Source organism: Hippopotamus amphibius, chromosome 2 (assembly GCF_030028045.1).
Source record: "Hippopotamus amphibius kiboko isolate mHipAmp2 chromosome 2, mHipAmp2.hap2, whole genome shotgun sequence".
Taxonomy (NCBI): domain Eukaryota; kingdom Metazoa; phylum Chordata; class Mammalia; order Artiodactyla; family Hippopotamidae; genus Hippopotamus; species Hippopotamus amphibius.
This window is the reverse complement of record NC_080187.1, coordinates 68,450,183-68,468,663: the sequence shown is the minus strand read 5'-3', so window position 1 is coordinate 68,468,663 and position 18,481 is coordinate 68,450,183. Positions and strand designations below refer to the sequence as shown.

At 45.8% G+C, this 18,481-nt stretch overlaps 1 protein-coding gene across 6 annotated transcripts in view; it reads right to left on the bottom strand.

Moving 5' to 3' along the window:
- GOLM1 (golgi membrane protein 1) overlaps window positions 1-18,481 on the bottom strand; it is a 60,556-nt gene that overhangs the window by 19,057 nt on the left and 23,018 nt on the right. For all 6 annotated transcript variants that reach the window (XM_057725049.1, XM_057725047.1, XM_057725051.1 and 3 more), the window contains exons 4-5: window positions 12,055-12,109; window positions 7,316-7,418 (exon numbers count right to left, since the gene is read on the bottom strand). In XM_057725049.1, coding sequence (XP_057581032.1) covers window positions 7,316-7,418; window positions 12,055-12,109 — 158 coding nt within the window. The remainder of the gene's footprint in view (window positions 1-7,315; window positions 7,419-12,054; window positions 12,110-18,481) is intronic.

The following is an 18,481-nucleotide window of genomic DNA, read 5'->3' as shown; positions in this document are numbered from 1 at the left end:
CAAGTACACCTAGTCCCCAGATCTTGGTTTCTGATACCATTCTCCAATAAAAAGAATAAGGGCTCCTTGGAGAAACAGCTGACTGGCTGATTCTAGGACTAGGACAGGAAATATACGAAAATGAGTCTGGAGCATCTTTTGGTGCCAGAGTATAAAAAAGTAATTTAAGGGGGGGGCAAACCCGCAGTATCAGGGATATGTCAACTGGATAAAGGAATCCACTGAAAGCGTCCCCAAGGGCCAAAGCTGGAAAAATGTAAGCAAAAAAATAAAATAGTATTAGATTATAACCCAAAGTATAAAATAAATATCCATGAATCCATACTGATATAAATAATCAGACAGATGAGAAGAAGAGTCAAATCTCCTGTGCAGGAAAATTCCAAACAATTTATGTACACACTTTATCCTTAGGGAAGTGGGTCATAACTTCCCAGTCTTTACGCGTAGCCTAAGCATAGTGAATTTCTTCCAAAGATTACAGCATAAGGAGAGAAAACAAGGAGTAACTTTACAGTGAAAAACCTGATAAACCTTACCTCAATCAGGTGACCAGCAGTGATAGGTCAATACTACAAAAGTACAGTAATCAAGATAGTATGTTACTGGCACAAAAACAGAAATATAGAATGGAACAGGATAGAAAGCCCAGAGATAAACCCATACACCTACAGTCAACTAATCTATGACAAAGGATATACAAAGGAGAAAAGACAGCCTCTTCAATAAGTGGTGCTGGGAAAACTGGACAACTACATGTAAAACAATGAAATTAAAACACTCCCTAACACCATACACAAAAAAAAAACTCAAAATGGATCAAAGACCTAAATGTAAGACCAGACACTATATAAAACTCTTAGAGGAAAACACAGGAAAAACACTCTTTGACAGGAATCACAGCAAGATCTTTTTTGACCTACCTTCTAGAGTAAAGGAAATAATAATAAAAATAAACAAATGGGACCTAATGAAACTTAAAAGCTTCTGTACAGCAAAGGAAACCATAAACAAGATGAAAAGACAACCCTCAGAATGGAAGAAAACAATGCAAACGAATCAATGGACAAAGGATTAATCTCCAAAATATACAAACAGTTCATGCAGCTCCATATCAACAAGCAAACAACCCAATCAAAAAATGGGCAGAAGCCCTAAATAGACATTTCTCCAAAGAATTCATACAGATGGCCAAGAGGCACATGAAAAGGTGTTCAACATCACTGACTATTAGAGAAATGCAAATCAAACCTACAATGAGGTATCAACTCACACTAGTCAGAATGGCCACGATCAAAAAATCTACAAACAATAAATGCTGGAGAGGGTGTGGAGAAAATGGAACCCTCTTGCACTGTGGATGGGAATGTAAATTGATACAGCCACTATGGAGAACAGTATGGAGGTTCCTTAAAAAACTAAAAACAGAATTACCATATGCCCAGCAATCCCACTACTGGGCATATACCCAGAGAACACCATAACTCAAAAGACACATGCACCCCAATGTTCACTGCAGCACTATTTACAATAGCCAGGACATGGAAGCAACCTAAACATCCATCAACAGACAAATGGATATAGAGGATATGGTGTATATATATATATATATATATATATATATATACAATGGAATATTATTCAGCCATAAAAGCGAAATTGGGTCATTTGTAGAGACATGGATGGACCTAGAGACTGTCATAGAGTGAAGTAAGTCAGAAAGAAAAACAAATATCATATATTAACTCATATATGTGGAATCTTAGAAAAATAGTACAGATGAGGCTGTTCGCAAGGCAGAAATAGACACACAGATGTAGAGAACAAACATATGGACACAAGGGGGAAAGGGGGGTGGAATGAATTGGGAAACTGGAATTGACATATCTACACTAATATGTATAAAATAGATAACTAATGAGGACCTGCTGTATAGCACAGGCAACTTCACTTCGCTTGCTGTACAGTAGAAACTAACACAACATTGTAAAACAACTGTACCCCAATAAAAAATAAACAAAAAAAGTAAAAAAAAAAAAAAAAAAAAAAAAACAATGATAAGTCATACTGATAGCATGTACCCTTGATGTGAAGCCATGAGAATGGCACTTGACCTCTGTGGTCTTCCTCCCAAAAATGTGTTGCCCCAGTTTCACCATGAGAAAAACATCAGATAAATCCCAACTGAAGGACATTCTATAAAATATTTGACCAGCACTCCTCAAAACTATCAAGATCATAAAAAAAAAAAGTAAAGCCTGAGACAGTGTCTCAGCCAAGAGGAGCCTAAGGAAAGATGGTGCATCAATGTCATGTATACCTGGCACAGGAAAAGGGCATCAGGGAAACAGAGTATGAACGTCAAGTTAATAATAATGTATCTGTACTGAGTAATCCATTGTGACACGTACTTCACACGCATGTAAAGTGTTCACAGGAAAACTGATGTGGGGGATACAGGAATGCCCTGCACTCTCCCTGCAATAAGTCTATAAATCTCAAACTGTTCAAAATTTTAAAGTTTATTTTTAAAAAATAGATACAACTAATTCAGCCTGAGCTCCCAATTATAGATATTTTGAGACATCCCTTCAGCGTCCTGCCTGGTATTTTATGAGTAGTTCACGTGTCAGCTGTAATTGAGAAAATTACCCACGTGTACAAACAAAGCTAGAAATAACAAATGTTGGCGAGGATGTGGAGAGAAGGGAACCCTTGTACCCTGCAGGTGGGAATGCAAATTGGTGCATCCACTGTGGAAAACAGTATAGAGCTTTCTCAAAAAGCTAAAAAGAGAACCATATGACCCAGGAATTCCATTCCTGGATGTACAGCCAGAAAAAAAAAAAAAAAAACACTGATTCAAAAAGATTTATGCACCCCAATAACGTTTATAGCAGCATTATTTACAATTGCCAAGATGTGAGAGCAACCTAAAGTGTCCATCGACAGATGAACAGATAAAAAAGTCTGATATACAAATATATTTATACATATATACACAGGAATACTACTCAACCATAACAAAAAGAATGAAATTTTACCATGTGCAGCAACATGGATGGACTTGGAGGGCATTATGCTAAGTGAAATAAGTCAGACAGAGAAAGGTAAATACTGTATGATATCACTTATATGCGGAATCTAAAAAAATACAACAAACTAGTGAACACAGGAAAAAAGAAGCAGACTCACAGATATAAACAAACTAGGAGTCACCAGTGGGGAGGGAAAGGGCAGAGCGGCAATACAGAGATGGGGGAGTGGGAGGCACAAGCTGCTGGGTGTGAGACGGGCTCAAGGATGGACTGTACAACATGGAGAATATGGCCAGTATTTTGTAACAACTGTCAATGGAAAGTAACCTAAAAACTGTATAAAAATTTTTAAATATTCCCAGAAAAAAAGAAAGAGCAAATAAAATATATACGTACATACACACACACAAATAAGGAAGCTAGGAGGTGACCTGACTGACACTGACCAGGGTCACAGAGACGGTGATAAGGCTGAAATCTGAAGCCAGACTGGGGGCTTCCTGACTGTGCAGTGCTCTCTCTACCCCACAGCTGTCTCTTCTGTATCTGCCGACTTTTCAGAGACAAGTATAAGTGTACTAAACTCTAACACTTGTAATAACCCTTTAGTTCAAAGGACTTACTGGATCTCAAAGTCCTACACACACAGAAGGGCATCAGCTACTGTAGAAATAACAGAAGATAGAGTTCCTGACCTCTGACAGCTTATATATAGATCAGGAGAAGACCTGGTGAAAAAGTCATTGAAATAAAATTCTCGCAAACTTGCAAGCCACAAGGGGTAGACTAGTGCACAGTAGCCTAAACGGAGCAAATGAAAAGAGGTCTGTATACTGCAAGAATGAAATGTGCACGACTCATTGTTACCAAACAAATTCCCAGAAGCTCAGGACTGGCAAACCAGCAGGTGCACAGCCGTTTCCAAACCTGTAAATCTACAAAAGGGAAATACTGTTTTCACCTGCTCTCAGCTCTTCCAAAATCAAGTACAAAAAGCCTTGCAGATGAAGGTCAGCTTTCCACATTCCAGATCAACAGCAACAAGGAAACAACCTCAGTGAGATGCTAAAATTCTGAGACACCATCATTCATATTGCAACAGTGTTACTTCCCAAAGGCCTCAGACTGCCTTTTCCTTACATGTACATGGTGAAGGTGCTCAATACAGGAGTCTATGGAGATGGCTGACCTGACCATCCAGGACGCTGATGACCAGAGCACAGTCAACCCTCGGTGTCATGGGGAATTGTTTCCAGGGCCCTGAGGATACCAAAATCCGAGGAGGCCCAAGTCCCTTATATAAAGCGGCACAGTACAGTGAGCCCTGCGAACCTGCGGCTTCTGCATCCCCAGATGTGGAGGGCCACCTGTATTACTATTAGATTCCAGTACCTCCCTGTGGCAGGGGGATGAGATGGCAAGTTCATGTGACACACCAACTCTAAGTGCTTTGGGGAGAAAGACTGCAGGCTGTGCTAGACCAAAGACAGTGACCACGCAGTGATGTCTGCCACAGATGCAGGAGTAAGAACTGGGATTGCGCGCTGGCTCTGATACTGAAGAAAGAACACTAAATTGTGCAGCAGGAGACCTTGCCTTCTCATCACCTTTTTCATTCTCAGCACTGCCTTCTATAGAAGGATTAGACTAGAGAAAGTGTTTTAACAAAGGGCGTGCAGGTATGCTTCAGGGGTCCCTCAAACTGAATATGCAATTTTGTGTACGTATCCATTTAAAAAATTGCTAACAAGGAATCCACACCTTTCATCAGATTCTCAAAAAGGGTCTCTAATCCAGAGAAAGTTAAAAACTAACTCTTTTCAGCTTTCAACATTTTATAAACATCACTGGGGCGACCCTGATGGTGCAGTGGGTAAGACTATGCGCTCCCAATGCAGGGGGCCCGAGTTCAATCCCCAGTCAGATAACTAGATCCCACATGCATGCCGCAACTAGGAGTTTGCATGCCACAACTAAGGTGCCCATGTGCTGCAACTAAGGAACCTGCCTGCTGCAACTAAGACCCAGCACCACCAAATAAATAAGTATTAAAAAGAAAAATCACCCCTGGGAAGCATCCTATATCTGGTACAAGGTTTGGGGCACAACTAGTCAAATAGGTGTGGTCAGAGTTTTCAATTTACCTACCAACTTCCTAGGAGAAAATGGGTGCGTCCTGCGCGCGTGGCCATCAGGCTTGAGCTCTCTGCTCACTGCCTGTCTGAATGCTCCCACGTGGAAAGAGAGCTGCCCTCCAGGTCGCTGGGCCCTGGCCGATTTCCAGCTAGGTCAAAATCTTCTGGGTCAGCATTTATCAAGTGAGGCCATTAATGGCTTCTTGTATTTGAATCAATGGAAGGGAAATAACATGCACTGAGGTGTTTTTCAAGGATGAATAGTAATAAGAACGGAGCACTTCACGTTGGTCTGAATGCCTTCCAGTGATCACCAGCCTAACTCAGGTACTACCGGTGCTCTGGGCCAGGTGAAACTCTATTGTGGGAGCAGGACTGTGCTTTGTAGGATTCCTGTCCTCTACCCACGATATGCCAGTAACACCTCCTCTGAGGTGTGACAACCAAAATGTCTTGGGACATTGCCCAGGGTCTCCTGGGAGCAAAACTGCCACCCGCTGAGAGCCACTGGCCTAGCTGAAGAAGGGTCCACACGCATGTTTTCTAATGACATTTCCTTTGCATTGTTTGCACATGTCCTTTGCACATTTAAGTATTTGAGGCTTCCTGGTTTGAGTAGTATTTGGCTTTAAAGTGATCAGAAAGATATTCTGGTGAGTAGAAGGCATCAGAATCCTTAGGAGTGGGTGTGCGGTCACCTACACCGCTGTGGACCAGGTGGCTAAAATCCTTTCAGAAGGCAATTTGGCAATTTATGCCAACTGACACACTAAACTTAAAATTGAGTCTTTTTTTAGAAGGAGACAATCCAAAATAATAAACTTCTAAAAGTTATATGCATGGATGTCAGGCCATTTTATAATAACCAAAACTCAGAAGTAACCTAAATATCCGACAGAGAAATGGTGAATTAAATTAGGTATCTCCACATTACAGTGTATTTAATATTTTGAATATTTTGAAACAATATGGATTTTTACATACACAAATGCAAGAAAGTAAAAAAAATTTCAAAATCTTAATGGCAACTACAATTATGTAAAAACTTTGTATGAACTTGGGCATGGACTAAAGAGAAGTCAAAGGAAAAAGAGGGCTGGGGTCAAGGGTGGCTAGTTGTCTCTGAATCCCAAACTTCCTGTGCTTGTTATTGTTTTTATGAAGAAAAAAAAGGGGAGAAAAATACATAGACCACAATTTTATTCTCTGCCCTCTAAATTGGTTTTACTATCTTACTAATGGGTTTAGCTAAACTTTTTTTTTTTTTTTAAACTTTTTAAAGTTTATTGTTTTGACCATAAAAGTACTCTGATATGTAAAGTATAGAGTTTCTGTATGTGACTAGTCAACAGCTTAAAACAGACTGTCCTAGCTATACGTTGGAGATCTAATGTACAGCATGGTGACTATAGTTAATAATAATGTATTTTATGCTTGCAATTTGCTAAAAGAGTAGATTTTAAGTGTTCCCACCATACACACAAAAAAAGGTAAAGATGAGAGATTATGGACGTTAATTAGTTTGATTGGGGGCATCATTTCACAAATGTATATCAAAACATCATGTTTTTATGCCTTAAACACATGCAATGATTATTTTTCAATCATACCTCAATAAAGCTAAAAAAATTAAAGTACTCCATTCTCACTGCAGAAATTTGGAAAGACACTTAAAAGTCTGAAGAAAACAAAATGCCCACAAAAAATTATATTAATATTACGCCAAACTCCTTTCAGTCTATGAGTTTGACTTAGGTCACATCTGAGCACTTCCAGAACACAGTTTTAAAGGCTTTAGATTGTGGATTTAACTAGCACACCTGAGCTTCACAGAGCTCTCAGTTACATACTTTACGGTCCGCTGAGTTAAGTCATCTCCCGCTAAGGAGAACTGCCCTCTTGCGTGATGAACCCACTGGCTAACACTTCTCCAGGGCTTTCTGAAGCACTGCTGACACTTAAAAAATAAAATGCATTATTTCTAAAGCAAATGATTTCCACAGGGGACTGGACCTTTCCTGCAGAGACCTGCATGCTCTACAACAGAAAAGGCCATGGAGATTCTGCCGCACCCCGTCCACCACCCTCCGCTTAAAACACATCCGCCCCCAAGCGGCACGCACTCGATGTGGACACACTTACAGGTCGTAGGAGAACTTCCTCTCCAGGTTGGTCTGGTTCTTCTGAAACTGGAGGACATCCTGCTGCAGCTTGCCGTAATTCTTCTGCAGGGCCTTTAACTGGTCTAAACCAAGAGGAGGACACGAAATGACACAGGTCACCGGCACAGCCGTCCTGACAACAGCAGACACACCAAAACCCACCATGGGAACATGATGGGCCGTGGCACCAAGAGTGTGAGGAGGGGAAAGAGGAAGGGATGAGAGCACAGCCCCTCCCCAAAAGCCTCCCCACCCCAGCCCTGGAAGCAGCTCAGAAGATGTGCGATCCTACGGGAGGCAACACCTTGATTCCTTTCCACACCTCTCTCCTAAGTCTCCTTTCTGGCCCACAATGCATCGGAAGGCTCCATGCGCCTACTTCTCTCCTCGACATCATAAACCCTGAACTGTCCCACAAGGGCACACACATCAGCGTGTCTCCTGCCCCCAGCAGACGTGTCCTTTGTTGACATCTAGGCAGATAAGCAACCACTCCAGCTGAACCCCTGTCCTCAGCCGCCAGGCAACCTGCCAGTATCCCTCTCCTGTCATTTGGTCACAGCCCAGTTATTTCCCGAGGCCCCGTGTGCACTTAGTCACCCGAACCGCCTATCTGGGAAACCACGGCTTTCTTTGAGGAAATCCATTAGCGCCACGGCTGCTGCCTTGATGACTCAGCTCACGAAAACTCTGCAGAAAAAAGCAGCAGCTCACTGACCAAGAACCAAGCTGGGGGTGGAAGGAAAAGCTGCCACAAAGGTGACAGCAGAATGGGCCGAGGGCAGCAACGAGGGCTGGGAACACAGCCCTGGACAGAAACCTGAGTCTCCCCGAGGTCTGTCCTCACAATTCTAGACCTACAAGGCGAGCGGGGAGGAGCGGTGTGGATAAAATTCAAGTGAAGGAGTCAATGAACGGCTGATACACACAGCAATACAGATCCTTCCCCAAAGCATTTATTTACATGATAGGCTGGAAAAGTCAAAACTACAGGGGTGGAGAACTGGGCGCTGGCTGCCGGAGGCTGGGGCGGGGCGGGGGTCTTCCTGGAGTGGTGGACAGGAGCGGTGTCTTGATTCTGGTATCTAGCGGACCGTGCACGTGTCAAAACACACAGAAAGGTACACTACAAAGGGTAAACTTTACTGTCTGTAAAGTATACTTCAATAAACCGAAAAAAATAAATTCCATAATCAAACCAAGCATGGAGCAATGGAATAACTCAGTTGGTTCTCTTCCATTCCATCTTCCTTTATGGGCGGGAGCTAATAGAAGTCACTGTTCTGTGTTCAAAGGAAGCATTTCTAGAAAGAGGGGGATGTTGTTTTTAAATTTCACCATTAAATTTGGGCAGTTCTGTTAGTATAACTCTCTCCTCAGTGGATGGGAGAGTCTCACTGATAAAAGTAAGCTATTTAGGTAAATTCAGAATGCTCTGAGCACCTGCTTGTTTGTGTTGGTGCAGAGATTGACTAGATTCAGGCAGACGGTCCCCTCTGTCCCTATGGCAAAAGAATGGGTTAGTCCTAGCGTAGAATGTAATTGTCTTCAAAGCTGTTTTATATCTTAAGAGTGCCTTATTAAAGTGTAGATTTATTTCTTAAAATGTGGGTGATATGAATTTTAAAGATTTATATAATGCTTCAAAAGCCTTTAGAATACTGTAAGAAAAGGGTTTTGTTTTTTTTTTTTAAACTGGCTTATCTGTATATCTGAACTCTGAAAACTTTCTTATAGCTGAAACACTAGGATTTATCTGCAGGATTGCAGAGAGAGAATCCTGCCTTAAATAGACTGAAACAAAAACAAACAAAAGCAGCCGACTGATGTTATACTTAATGTTAAAATCTATTTTTCCCTATTTTTCTTTTCTCTTGCTGCCTACACTGTTTCTTTATTTTATGAGCTCCAGTTTTTTAATTTAGTCACAAACAATCCAGTTCAAAATGTTGAACTTAAGAAGCTTTCATTCTTATATTAAAAGTCATATACTTTTTACAAAAATCTTTTTATCCAGGAAAATATATTGAAATCATGCTACTGAGCCTCCATTTTCTCTGATGTTTTGGTTCAGTATTCTTTTATCATAAAACATAAACATTTAAAAATTTACTGATGTATATTTAAAGCCAATAAACTGTTTCATTGATAACAAAAAAAAAAAAAAAAGGAATGAACTACTGCAGCCACAAGAACACAGATGAATTTTAAAATAATCATGCCAAGTGAAAGAAGCCAGACAAGAAAGGGTACATGCCATCTGATTCCACGTAGACAACATTATAAAAAGGACAAACTAACCAAGAGGGACAGAAAGCAGATCAGAGGGGGCCTGCTGAGGACTGCCATGGGGCACAAAGAAACTCCTTGGGGTGATGGGTATGTTCACTGTTTTGCTTTTGTGCTGGTTTCTTGAACTGTACACTGAAGTCAAAACTTGTCAAACTGTGCACTTTAAATATGTGCAGTTTATTGTATGTTGATTATACCTGATTAAAGCTGTGTAAAAATACTAAGTATAAGAAAGGCTGCAGGCCGTGTGCTCTACTTGAGGACTCACCAGCAGATCATCTCTGAGAAGCCCAAGGCAATCAAGTAACCAGTTTAACTTTGTGTAACTCTGCATTTTCCCTATTAATATTCTTAGATGCTGATTTGGAACTAGAATTCTACACCAGCACTGCCAAACAGAACTATAATATAAGCCACAGAGGTAATTTAAAATTTACTAGCAACCACATTTTTAAAAAGTAAATAAGAGAAATGCAAGTCAAAGCCACAATGAGGTATCATCTCACACCGGTCAGCATGGCCATCATCAAAAAATCTAGAAACAATAAATACTGGAGAGGCTGTGGAGAAAAGGGAACACTCCTGCACTGTTGGTGGGAATGTAAATTGGTACAGCCACTATGGGAAACAGTATGGAGGTTCCCTAAACTAAAGTAGAACTACCATATGACCCAGCAATCCCACTCCTGGGCATATACCCTGAGAAAACCATAATCCAAAAAGAAACATGTACCACAATGTTCACTGCAGCAGTATTTACAATAACCAGGACGTGGAAGCAACCTAAATGCCCATCCACAGATGAATGGGTAAAGAAGATGTGGCACATATATACAATGGAATATTACTCAGCCATAAAAAAGGAATGAAACTGAGTTATTTGCAGTGAGGTGGATGAACCCAGAGTCTGTCATAGAGAATGAAGTAAGCCAGAAAGAGAAAAACAAATACTGTATTCTAACTCATATATATGGATTCTAAAAAAAATGGTACTGATGAGCCCAATGACAAGGCAAGAATAAAGATGCAGATGTAGAGAATGGACTTGAGGACACGGAGGGAGGCTGTGATGAAGTGAGAGAATAGCACTGACTTATATACACTACCAAATGTAAAACAGATGGCTAGAGGGAAGCTGCTGCATAACACAGGGAGATCAACTCGGTAATGGGTGATGACTTAGAGGGCTGGGATAGGGAGGGTGGGAGTGAGTCGCGGGAGGGAGGGAATATGGGGATATATGTATAAATACTGCTGATTCACTCTGTTGTACAGCAGAAACTGGCACAACAGTGTAAAGCAATTATATTCCAATAAAGAGTTTTAAAAAAAGTAAATAAAACGAGATGAAATTAATTTTAATAATATATTTCATTTAACCCAACAGATCCAAAATATTATCATGGCAACATAGAATTAATGTAAAAAATTATGAATGAGACATTTTACATTCTTTTTTTTTCATACTAAGTCTTTGAAACCTGGTGTGTATTTTACAGTCACGGCACATCTCAATGCAGGTGTTAAACAGGAACTGGGAATTCTTGATCTGAATTTAGATTTCATAAAATTTACAGTTAAAAAGGATACTGAGATACCCAAGTTGTCCGAAAGATACTTAACTTTCCCAATAACTGAGTCAAGTATCAGTTTTAAGTTTAAATTGCTGAAAATTAAACAAAAATTAAAAATCCAGTTCTTCTATCTGGATTGAAACCACCCTGAAACCACATTTCAAATGTTCACTGGCCACAGGGGGCTCGTGGCTACCACTCTGGATGACCCAGTTCTAGATCGACCTTCCCACCTTAGAGGTGGAAACAGAGGCTGAGGACGCTGATGGAGTTTCCTAACTGGGGGCAAAGGTGAGACTAGGGTCAGGTCAGGGATCACAGGACACAGTGCTCCTTTCACCAGGTTTTAAGGCTGCACTGGACTCCTCCAGCCACACCACACCCCATCCCTGCCTCCCCCCACTGCTTCAGAAGGGCCCCCCCCCAAAAATCTGGCTGCCAAACTGAATGAAAGTAGCAAAGAAATGGAATTAAATTGGGCTGGATCATTTTTATATAAATTTCATGAAGAAAATGTGAATTCAGGGGGACCCAATGAAAAAAAGAGCATACGTATGCCATATATATATAAAACACATCACACACATCATGTATGTACATATTTCTTAATGTATCACAAAATGAGAATCTGAATCTCTACATAACAGCCTGCAGTGTATTCAGTAACATTTTTAACAGGTAAAGCTCTTTAAGGAAACATAGTTAGGCAAAAAGAATAAAGTAAAGATTACCCCATTCCTCGCAATACCACCCATCGCTAGGTTTCACTAAGAGACCCCAGAAAAGGACAGAGGAAAAGTGGGTGTCCCCTAACGGGCTGGATGTCTGGTGTAAAGGGGGGAGAGGAACTCACCTTGCAAGGTTCTGATGAGCCTCTGGCCTGTGGTGATGTTATTCACTAAAACTGCCTGCAAGGAAGATAAACACAGAGTGAAACCCTGGCAACCTGACAACGCAGAAGAGCCCTGAGAAGACGTGTGGCGGGCGGCCCTCCGCACCCCGGGGCCGAGCCGCCTGCTGCCGGGGAAGGAGCAGCAGGGCGCCCCAGCACCGGCCTGCAGCCCGAGCAAGGGGCGGGCGCTCCTCGGCCCCTGCTTCAGCTCCCTGCCAGCCAAAGCAGCAACGCGCCCTTCCTCTGGGGGAGCCCGGGTACGGCCCCGTCTCAGCCACAAATCAAACTCGATTCCAGCCTGGCGGATGGGGAAAACAGACGGGGGCTCAGCCACCGCTCCACCTGCGGAGCCTCCTCATCCGCTTTAACGTCCAACACTCTTCCTTCTACCCAGACCCCGCAAGCGGAGGGGTCACCCCAGTTATCACACAAGGTGGGAATGCTGACAACAGAGGAGGAAGAAGCAACACAGGCCTCGGGATAACAACCAAAAACCGCAGAAAGTAAGAGACGTGAGTGGGAGGCTGGCTGCAACCAGCAGCCCAGAGGCACGGAGTCACCACCTGGTGCAGGCGCCCCCCTTGGTGCCCCACACCCACGGCCCCGGGACTCCTCACACCCGCTGTGTGAGGGCGCACGATATGATCCCACTTTAGGGGACAGGAAACTGAGGCACAGGTGGCTTTAGAGACTCACGGTCACGCGGCCTTCTCAACAGCAAACAGGCAGAGGCCAAGCCCCAGCCCGGCAGGCCTACCCCAGACACGAAGCTCTTCCTCACTGCATACGTGCCAACTCGGGGTCTGAACCCCAGCAGGACAGCAATCCCGTGACCGCGCCCGGTGCTAAAGCAAACAAGCACCTGAAGAAGAGGGGACCAGAACATTAAATACCAGCGCGCATCACACAGGTGAGCGAGGTCTTGTGGACACACACACAGAGGTGTGTATTGGGCCACAGTGTGAAAGCCTCCTTCTGTGTCATAATCAACAAAGTCCTGTCAACCTGCCGGCCGTGACTTGGAGACAGGCTTCTGTCCCATTGCTGGGTAAAGGAGAACGATGGGGACCATGCCGCCTTGCCCTTCTGTGCCTCTGTTTCCTCTGAGACCTCTCTGTGCAGCCCTCGCTCTTTCTTTGCCCTGGATAGGGCTTTCTGAAGGAAAGTGTTTACGTATACAGGAGTGTGTGCTTAGAAATGAAATCCTGCCAAATGACTATGGTGTTTATCTCAGGAGGTCTGAGGACGCGCAACATTTCCTGACAGGACAGGAAAGAAGTCACGGTGGTACTGTTTGTACAATTAATCTCTCAGGGAGAGATCACCAAGAGGAGTATTTACAGATATTCTACGAGGGCCAGCAGGGAGTCAGATTCACACAGCTAGCAGCTCCTGCTACTCTCAGAAAAGGCCTGCGTGTGTTCGATTAAAAAGGCAAAAGATCGCCCTAGGACCCAGCAGTCCCACTTTGGGGTATATATCCAAAGGAACACAAAGCAGGATCTTGAAGAGGTATCTGCACCCATGTTCATAGCAGCACTACTCACAATACTCAAGAACTGAAGCAATCCAGGCGTCCCTCAACAATGCATGGACAGGACTTCCCTGGTGGCGCAGTGGTTAAGAATCCGCCTGCCAATGCAGGGGACACGGGTTCGATCTCTGGTCCGGGAAGATCCCGCATGCCAAGGAGCAACTAAGCCCGTGAGCCACAACTACTGAGCCCATGTGCCGCAACTATTGAGCCTGTGCTTTAGAGCCTGTGACCACAAATATTAAGCCCGTGTGCCGCAACCACTGAAGCCCACGCACCTAGAGCCCATGCTCCGCAACGAGAGAAGCCAGGGCGATGAGGGGCCCTCACAGCACAACAAAGAGTAGCCCCCGCTCGCCGCAACTAGAGAAAGCCTGTGTGCAGCAATAAAGACCCAACACAGCCAACAAATAAATAAATCAAATAAAATTTAAAAAAGAAAAAAAAAAGGAGGGAGGGTGGAGGGAGGGAGAGGGGAGGAAGGGAGGGTAGAGAATGGAAGATGAAGAGAGGGGAGGAGGAGGAGAGGAGGGGTGGGGGGCAAACCGAGGCTGCCCTGAATGAGAACCTGCAGGAACCGTCTCCAAGGTCACACTTGCCCCAGCCTCTAACCCACCGCGACCTGAGTCACAGAGAACTCCCAGGAGGACCCCAACAGGGCAGGCAGTGGGAAGCCCAGATGGTTCTTTGCTGCCTCTCCAGCAGCTGGCTCTCAGGCAGAAGGCCTCCCGACGGTCTGTCATCAGCTGCCAGGGGACTTGGGGCCCTTCCCCTGGAGCAGCCCACTCGGGGTGCCCTCCTCTGTACCACGCTCCAGCCCTCACCAGGACAGGCATCGCTGGAAAGATGCCCACGCAGGGGCTGGAGCTGGAAAGTCTTCACCCCTGTTTTTGGAGGAAGAAAAACACTGATGGCAGCACATACAGCATCAGCGATCCGAACGCTCCCTGGCTGTCCTTCATCCGGCTGGGAAGTGGCCCCGCCCCCGGCAGCGTGGGGTCCAGCCTCCCCTGACCCACCCACCGCCCAGGCCACAGGAGGAGCCAGGCTGAGCCCCTTCCGTGGGCGCCAGTTTTCCTGTTCCCAATTGGGAATCCCAACAACTCGCCCTCCCCTGTGGGACAAGCCGTGGTCTGGGAAGCCCTGACTTTCTACAAACGGGTGTACAGACACCTGGGGACTAAAGAGAAACGAAGGGTTCGGATCCAGGCCCGCAGCCAGCGCTCCTAACACAGCCCACACTGCTTTACACAAGAAACAGCAGAGCTCACTCGTCAACACCAAAGGGAAATACATGGAAAGACAAGAGCCAGGTCAAATGCCTGTTTGTATCTCACATCAAACGCCTGTCCTGCGGTGCTGGCTTAGAAGAACAGAGGGTCGGGGAACTATAAGGAGGGGAGAACCAGACAAAAGTGACCCAGGAGGCCCGCAGAGCACAGAGATGAGGACGGAAAGGCTCTTTCCCGGAGGATGAAGCCGAGTGGCCGGCGAGCACCTCTGGGGCTTGTTTCCCTTCCTGTGGACACAGGAGAGCAGAGGACAGAAAACACACGCCCGTCTGCTGACCAAGGCCGTGAGGGGCGATTCACACACGGGAAGGCAAGAGTTAACCCAGGACATCCTGTGACATCTCATCAGGCCACGAATCAATCAAGTAAGCTTGTCCTGACGTCCAGAACCAAGCACCACAGACCTCAGGCACCTTCGCAGGACAGCACAGAAAACGCACTTTGCTGTTTCCCATAACAAACACTATTGTTTTTAATGTGGGGGGTGAATTACTTGAATTTAATTACCAAGCTGTCTTTGAAGGCTATACTCAAGCAGCAAACTAGAGAACTTAGAAGCTGAAGAGACCGCGAGTCCTCTGAAACACACTTTTTTTCAGGGAAACAGATTTTTGGTGGAATGATTTCACCTGGTTTCCCTTTCTGCCTCTGTGCAGACCTGTCCCTCACCTCTCCCCATCCCACCTGCACCCAGGCCTGTCCACTCCTCCTCCTGGCTGTCTCTCGAATACGCTCACTTCACAGAATTCACTCCACTCCTACCCCAATTCAGGTCAACATAATATCTGCTTCAAATATTTCAAGAGCCTCCTGAGTTGTCTGCCTCCTCTCTGCCCTGCTCCCTACCCCGAGCAGGCTCCTCAGGGGCCAGGGCCTGCCTCTTAAACCCCAAGATCTGACCTGACAGCCTTGACCTACGGTTTGAACCCTGTGATGGTTCCCCTGTCCTTGAACTCAAGTCCAAACTCCTTAGTGACTTAAAAGATCCTCTTCTTAGGACCCCTGCACCCCTCTCTACTCTCTGCTCCCAACCCCACTCTCTCCACGCCCAGCCACCAGGCGCTGTTCCCGCACCCTGGGAGGGACACACTCACCTCTTGCTTCCAGGTGACACCTGAGACGGCTCTCCTTACACAGTGACTCACACAGCGTGCACACACCCCACCTGCCTGCCTTGTGGAGGACACACTAGGTGTGTGAGGCGCGCAGCGCTTCCTGTGCCCTCCTGAACCACAAAGGCTCCAACTGTAAAGCACGTTTTTCAGATTCATTCCCAGCAGCACTTGGACTGAGATCAGAGGTATTCACTTGAGACTGGGATGCTAAACAGAGTGAGGTGGCTGGAGGTGCAGAATGCAGCCAGGCGTGGGTACCCTGGCTCTGAACTAGGGGTGCAGCAGCAGCCTTCTGTCCAGCCTCTGGGTCGGGCACAGAGAGTACGCCCTTGGGGCCAGTCCTGCCTGGTGCCTCGGGAGCTGTCCCTGGCCCAGGACTGCTCCTCCAGACCCTCCCACCTTCCTATAGGCACCTGCTTCCCTGTACTAAATCCTTTCTGCTGAAAAATCGACCCTTATAGACCTACTAACTCCTCTTTCTGCTGCCATCGATGGGAAGTGCACAAAGGGCCCAGCCTGGCCCACCACAGGGTTCAAGTCCAGCGCCGGGCAGAATAAATACCAAACAGGTGGACAGAACTAGATGTGGAGAATTAATGGGAATAAAAACAGAAAAGCTATTTTAGAACCCTTGATCCTTTAGTCAACCACAGGGATAAAAGGCGGTAACAATCAAAAAAACTACTTTTATCTGTGCAAGCCCACGCCGGGTCCCTAAGAAACCCCATTGTCCAGAAGAAAATAATCACTGTTCCCAGGTATGGAAGAAAGGCTGGCCTAGAAAGAAGAAACTGGAACACTCAGAACTGTATCTTGCTGTTTGAAAACTCAGTGTGGTGAGACCAGAGGGATGGAAAGAACCAGCAGCCCTGCCCGCCCACCCCACCCCCACCAGCCACTCTGCAGGCTCCAGAGCCGGGTTCTCTCTCAGGGGCTCGGTCCTCGCCTCCACCTCAGAGGTGACCATGCCTGTCTCCCAGGCTGGGACGCTGAGAAATGACATGCGTTCACGTGTGTGAAAGCATTCTGAGAACGCTAAAGCAGGACAAATGGCCAGCCTTCTTAATGTTTGCCATTTCCTTCTCAAGAGGCAGACTCTTACAGAGGAAGTCACTCACAGAAACCAACACTGCTGTGCCCAAGGGGAGCAGCCCCACCCCAGGGCCAAACAGCGCCCAGGAACCCAGGAGCCACACAGCCTGGGGCTCTCCTGACCCTCACCGCCCCACACCGCCAGAAAGAAACGCCTCCTACCCGTCCCTTACAACAGGAAAGCCCTAGAATCGCAGGATATTTTCATGCCGCACACCTCAAATAATGCTTTCCAGAGCCCCTTCGTGCCCCATGTCACCGTGCAGGAGAAGACGAACCTGCCGCTCAGAGGCCACCTGGGTGAGGGCGCAGGTCACCAAGGTGAGCGACCACGTGGGGCCAAGGCAGGTGGACTGGGGCCGTCCTCCCTCCGCCCTCCCAGCTGCCTCGTCTGTTTCAGCTTTTCTCCTCCTGGACACAAAACAGGTGACGTGTTGCTAGCGCCCCCTCCTCCATCCTTCCACTTCGCCATCTCTCTTCTTTTAGGTCAGCAATGACACCAGAACTGCGTTTCCACCACAAATGAACCATTATGATCTTCTTTACAGTACTCCATCTTCATTTACATATTTTAACAAGGAAGTGAAACGTCTCAATAAGATAAACGGCTGCAAGAAACCAGCCTAGAAAGAATGTCGCCAACAGAACTATGGAAGATGAAGCTATTTCTGACTCTCCCGTCTGGCAAGTGAAAACGGAACGGCGGGAAGCTCAACCTTCCCTGGACAAAGTGCTATTCAGTAATTCAGGGTCTCCCAGACTCTTCCCCCAGCCATCTCAGAAAGCAGGTAACAGTCCCTCAAACGCCTTTTGAGGGCCACCACGTGGCTACGGGGCAACGTGCCAGGAGGCTACCCAAGATCTCGGTAAGTCTTTAGACCCACAAACGTTAACTGGTACTCTGACAACAGAGTAAAAGAATGAATTAAATCACCCTGTGCCACCCTTGGGAGGCGATGCAGACCTTTCCAAGTGACTCTCCATCGGCTTCTGCCAAAGCTAACTACAGCCTGAGGCTCTGTGTCCACGGAGGACCCTTAGAAACTTGTCTTCCACACACACACACACATACACCTGTACAAAGAAAACAGTATTTCACCGGGCGCTTACGTGAGGATTATTTGTATCCACGCAAATGTGGTGGTTTATACATACCCCCTCAAGTTCTTGACATCGCTCCCCAAAATAGAGTCTAATTCCCACCCCCTCCATCCGTCTGGCCTCAGTGACCAGGATGAATGCACAGGAAGCGAGCCTGTGGACGTCTGCGGCCTAGCCAGGGAGAGATGCAGGGGATTGAATAATGTGGCCCCAAATTCATGTCCACCCGGGACCTGTGAATGAAGCTGTGAACA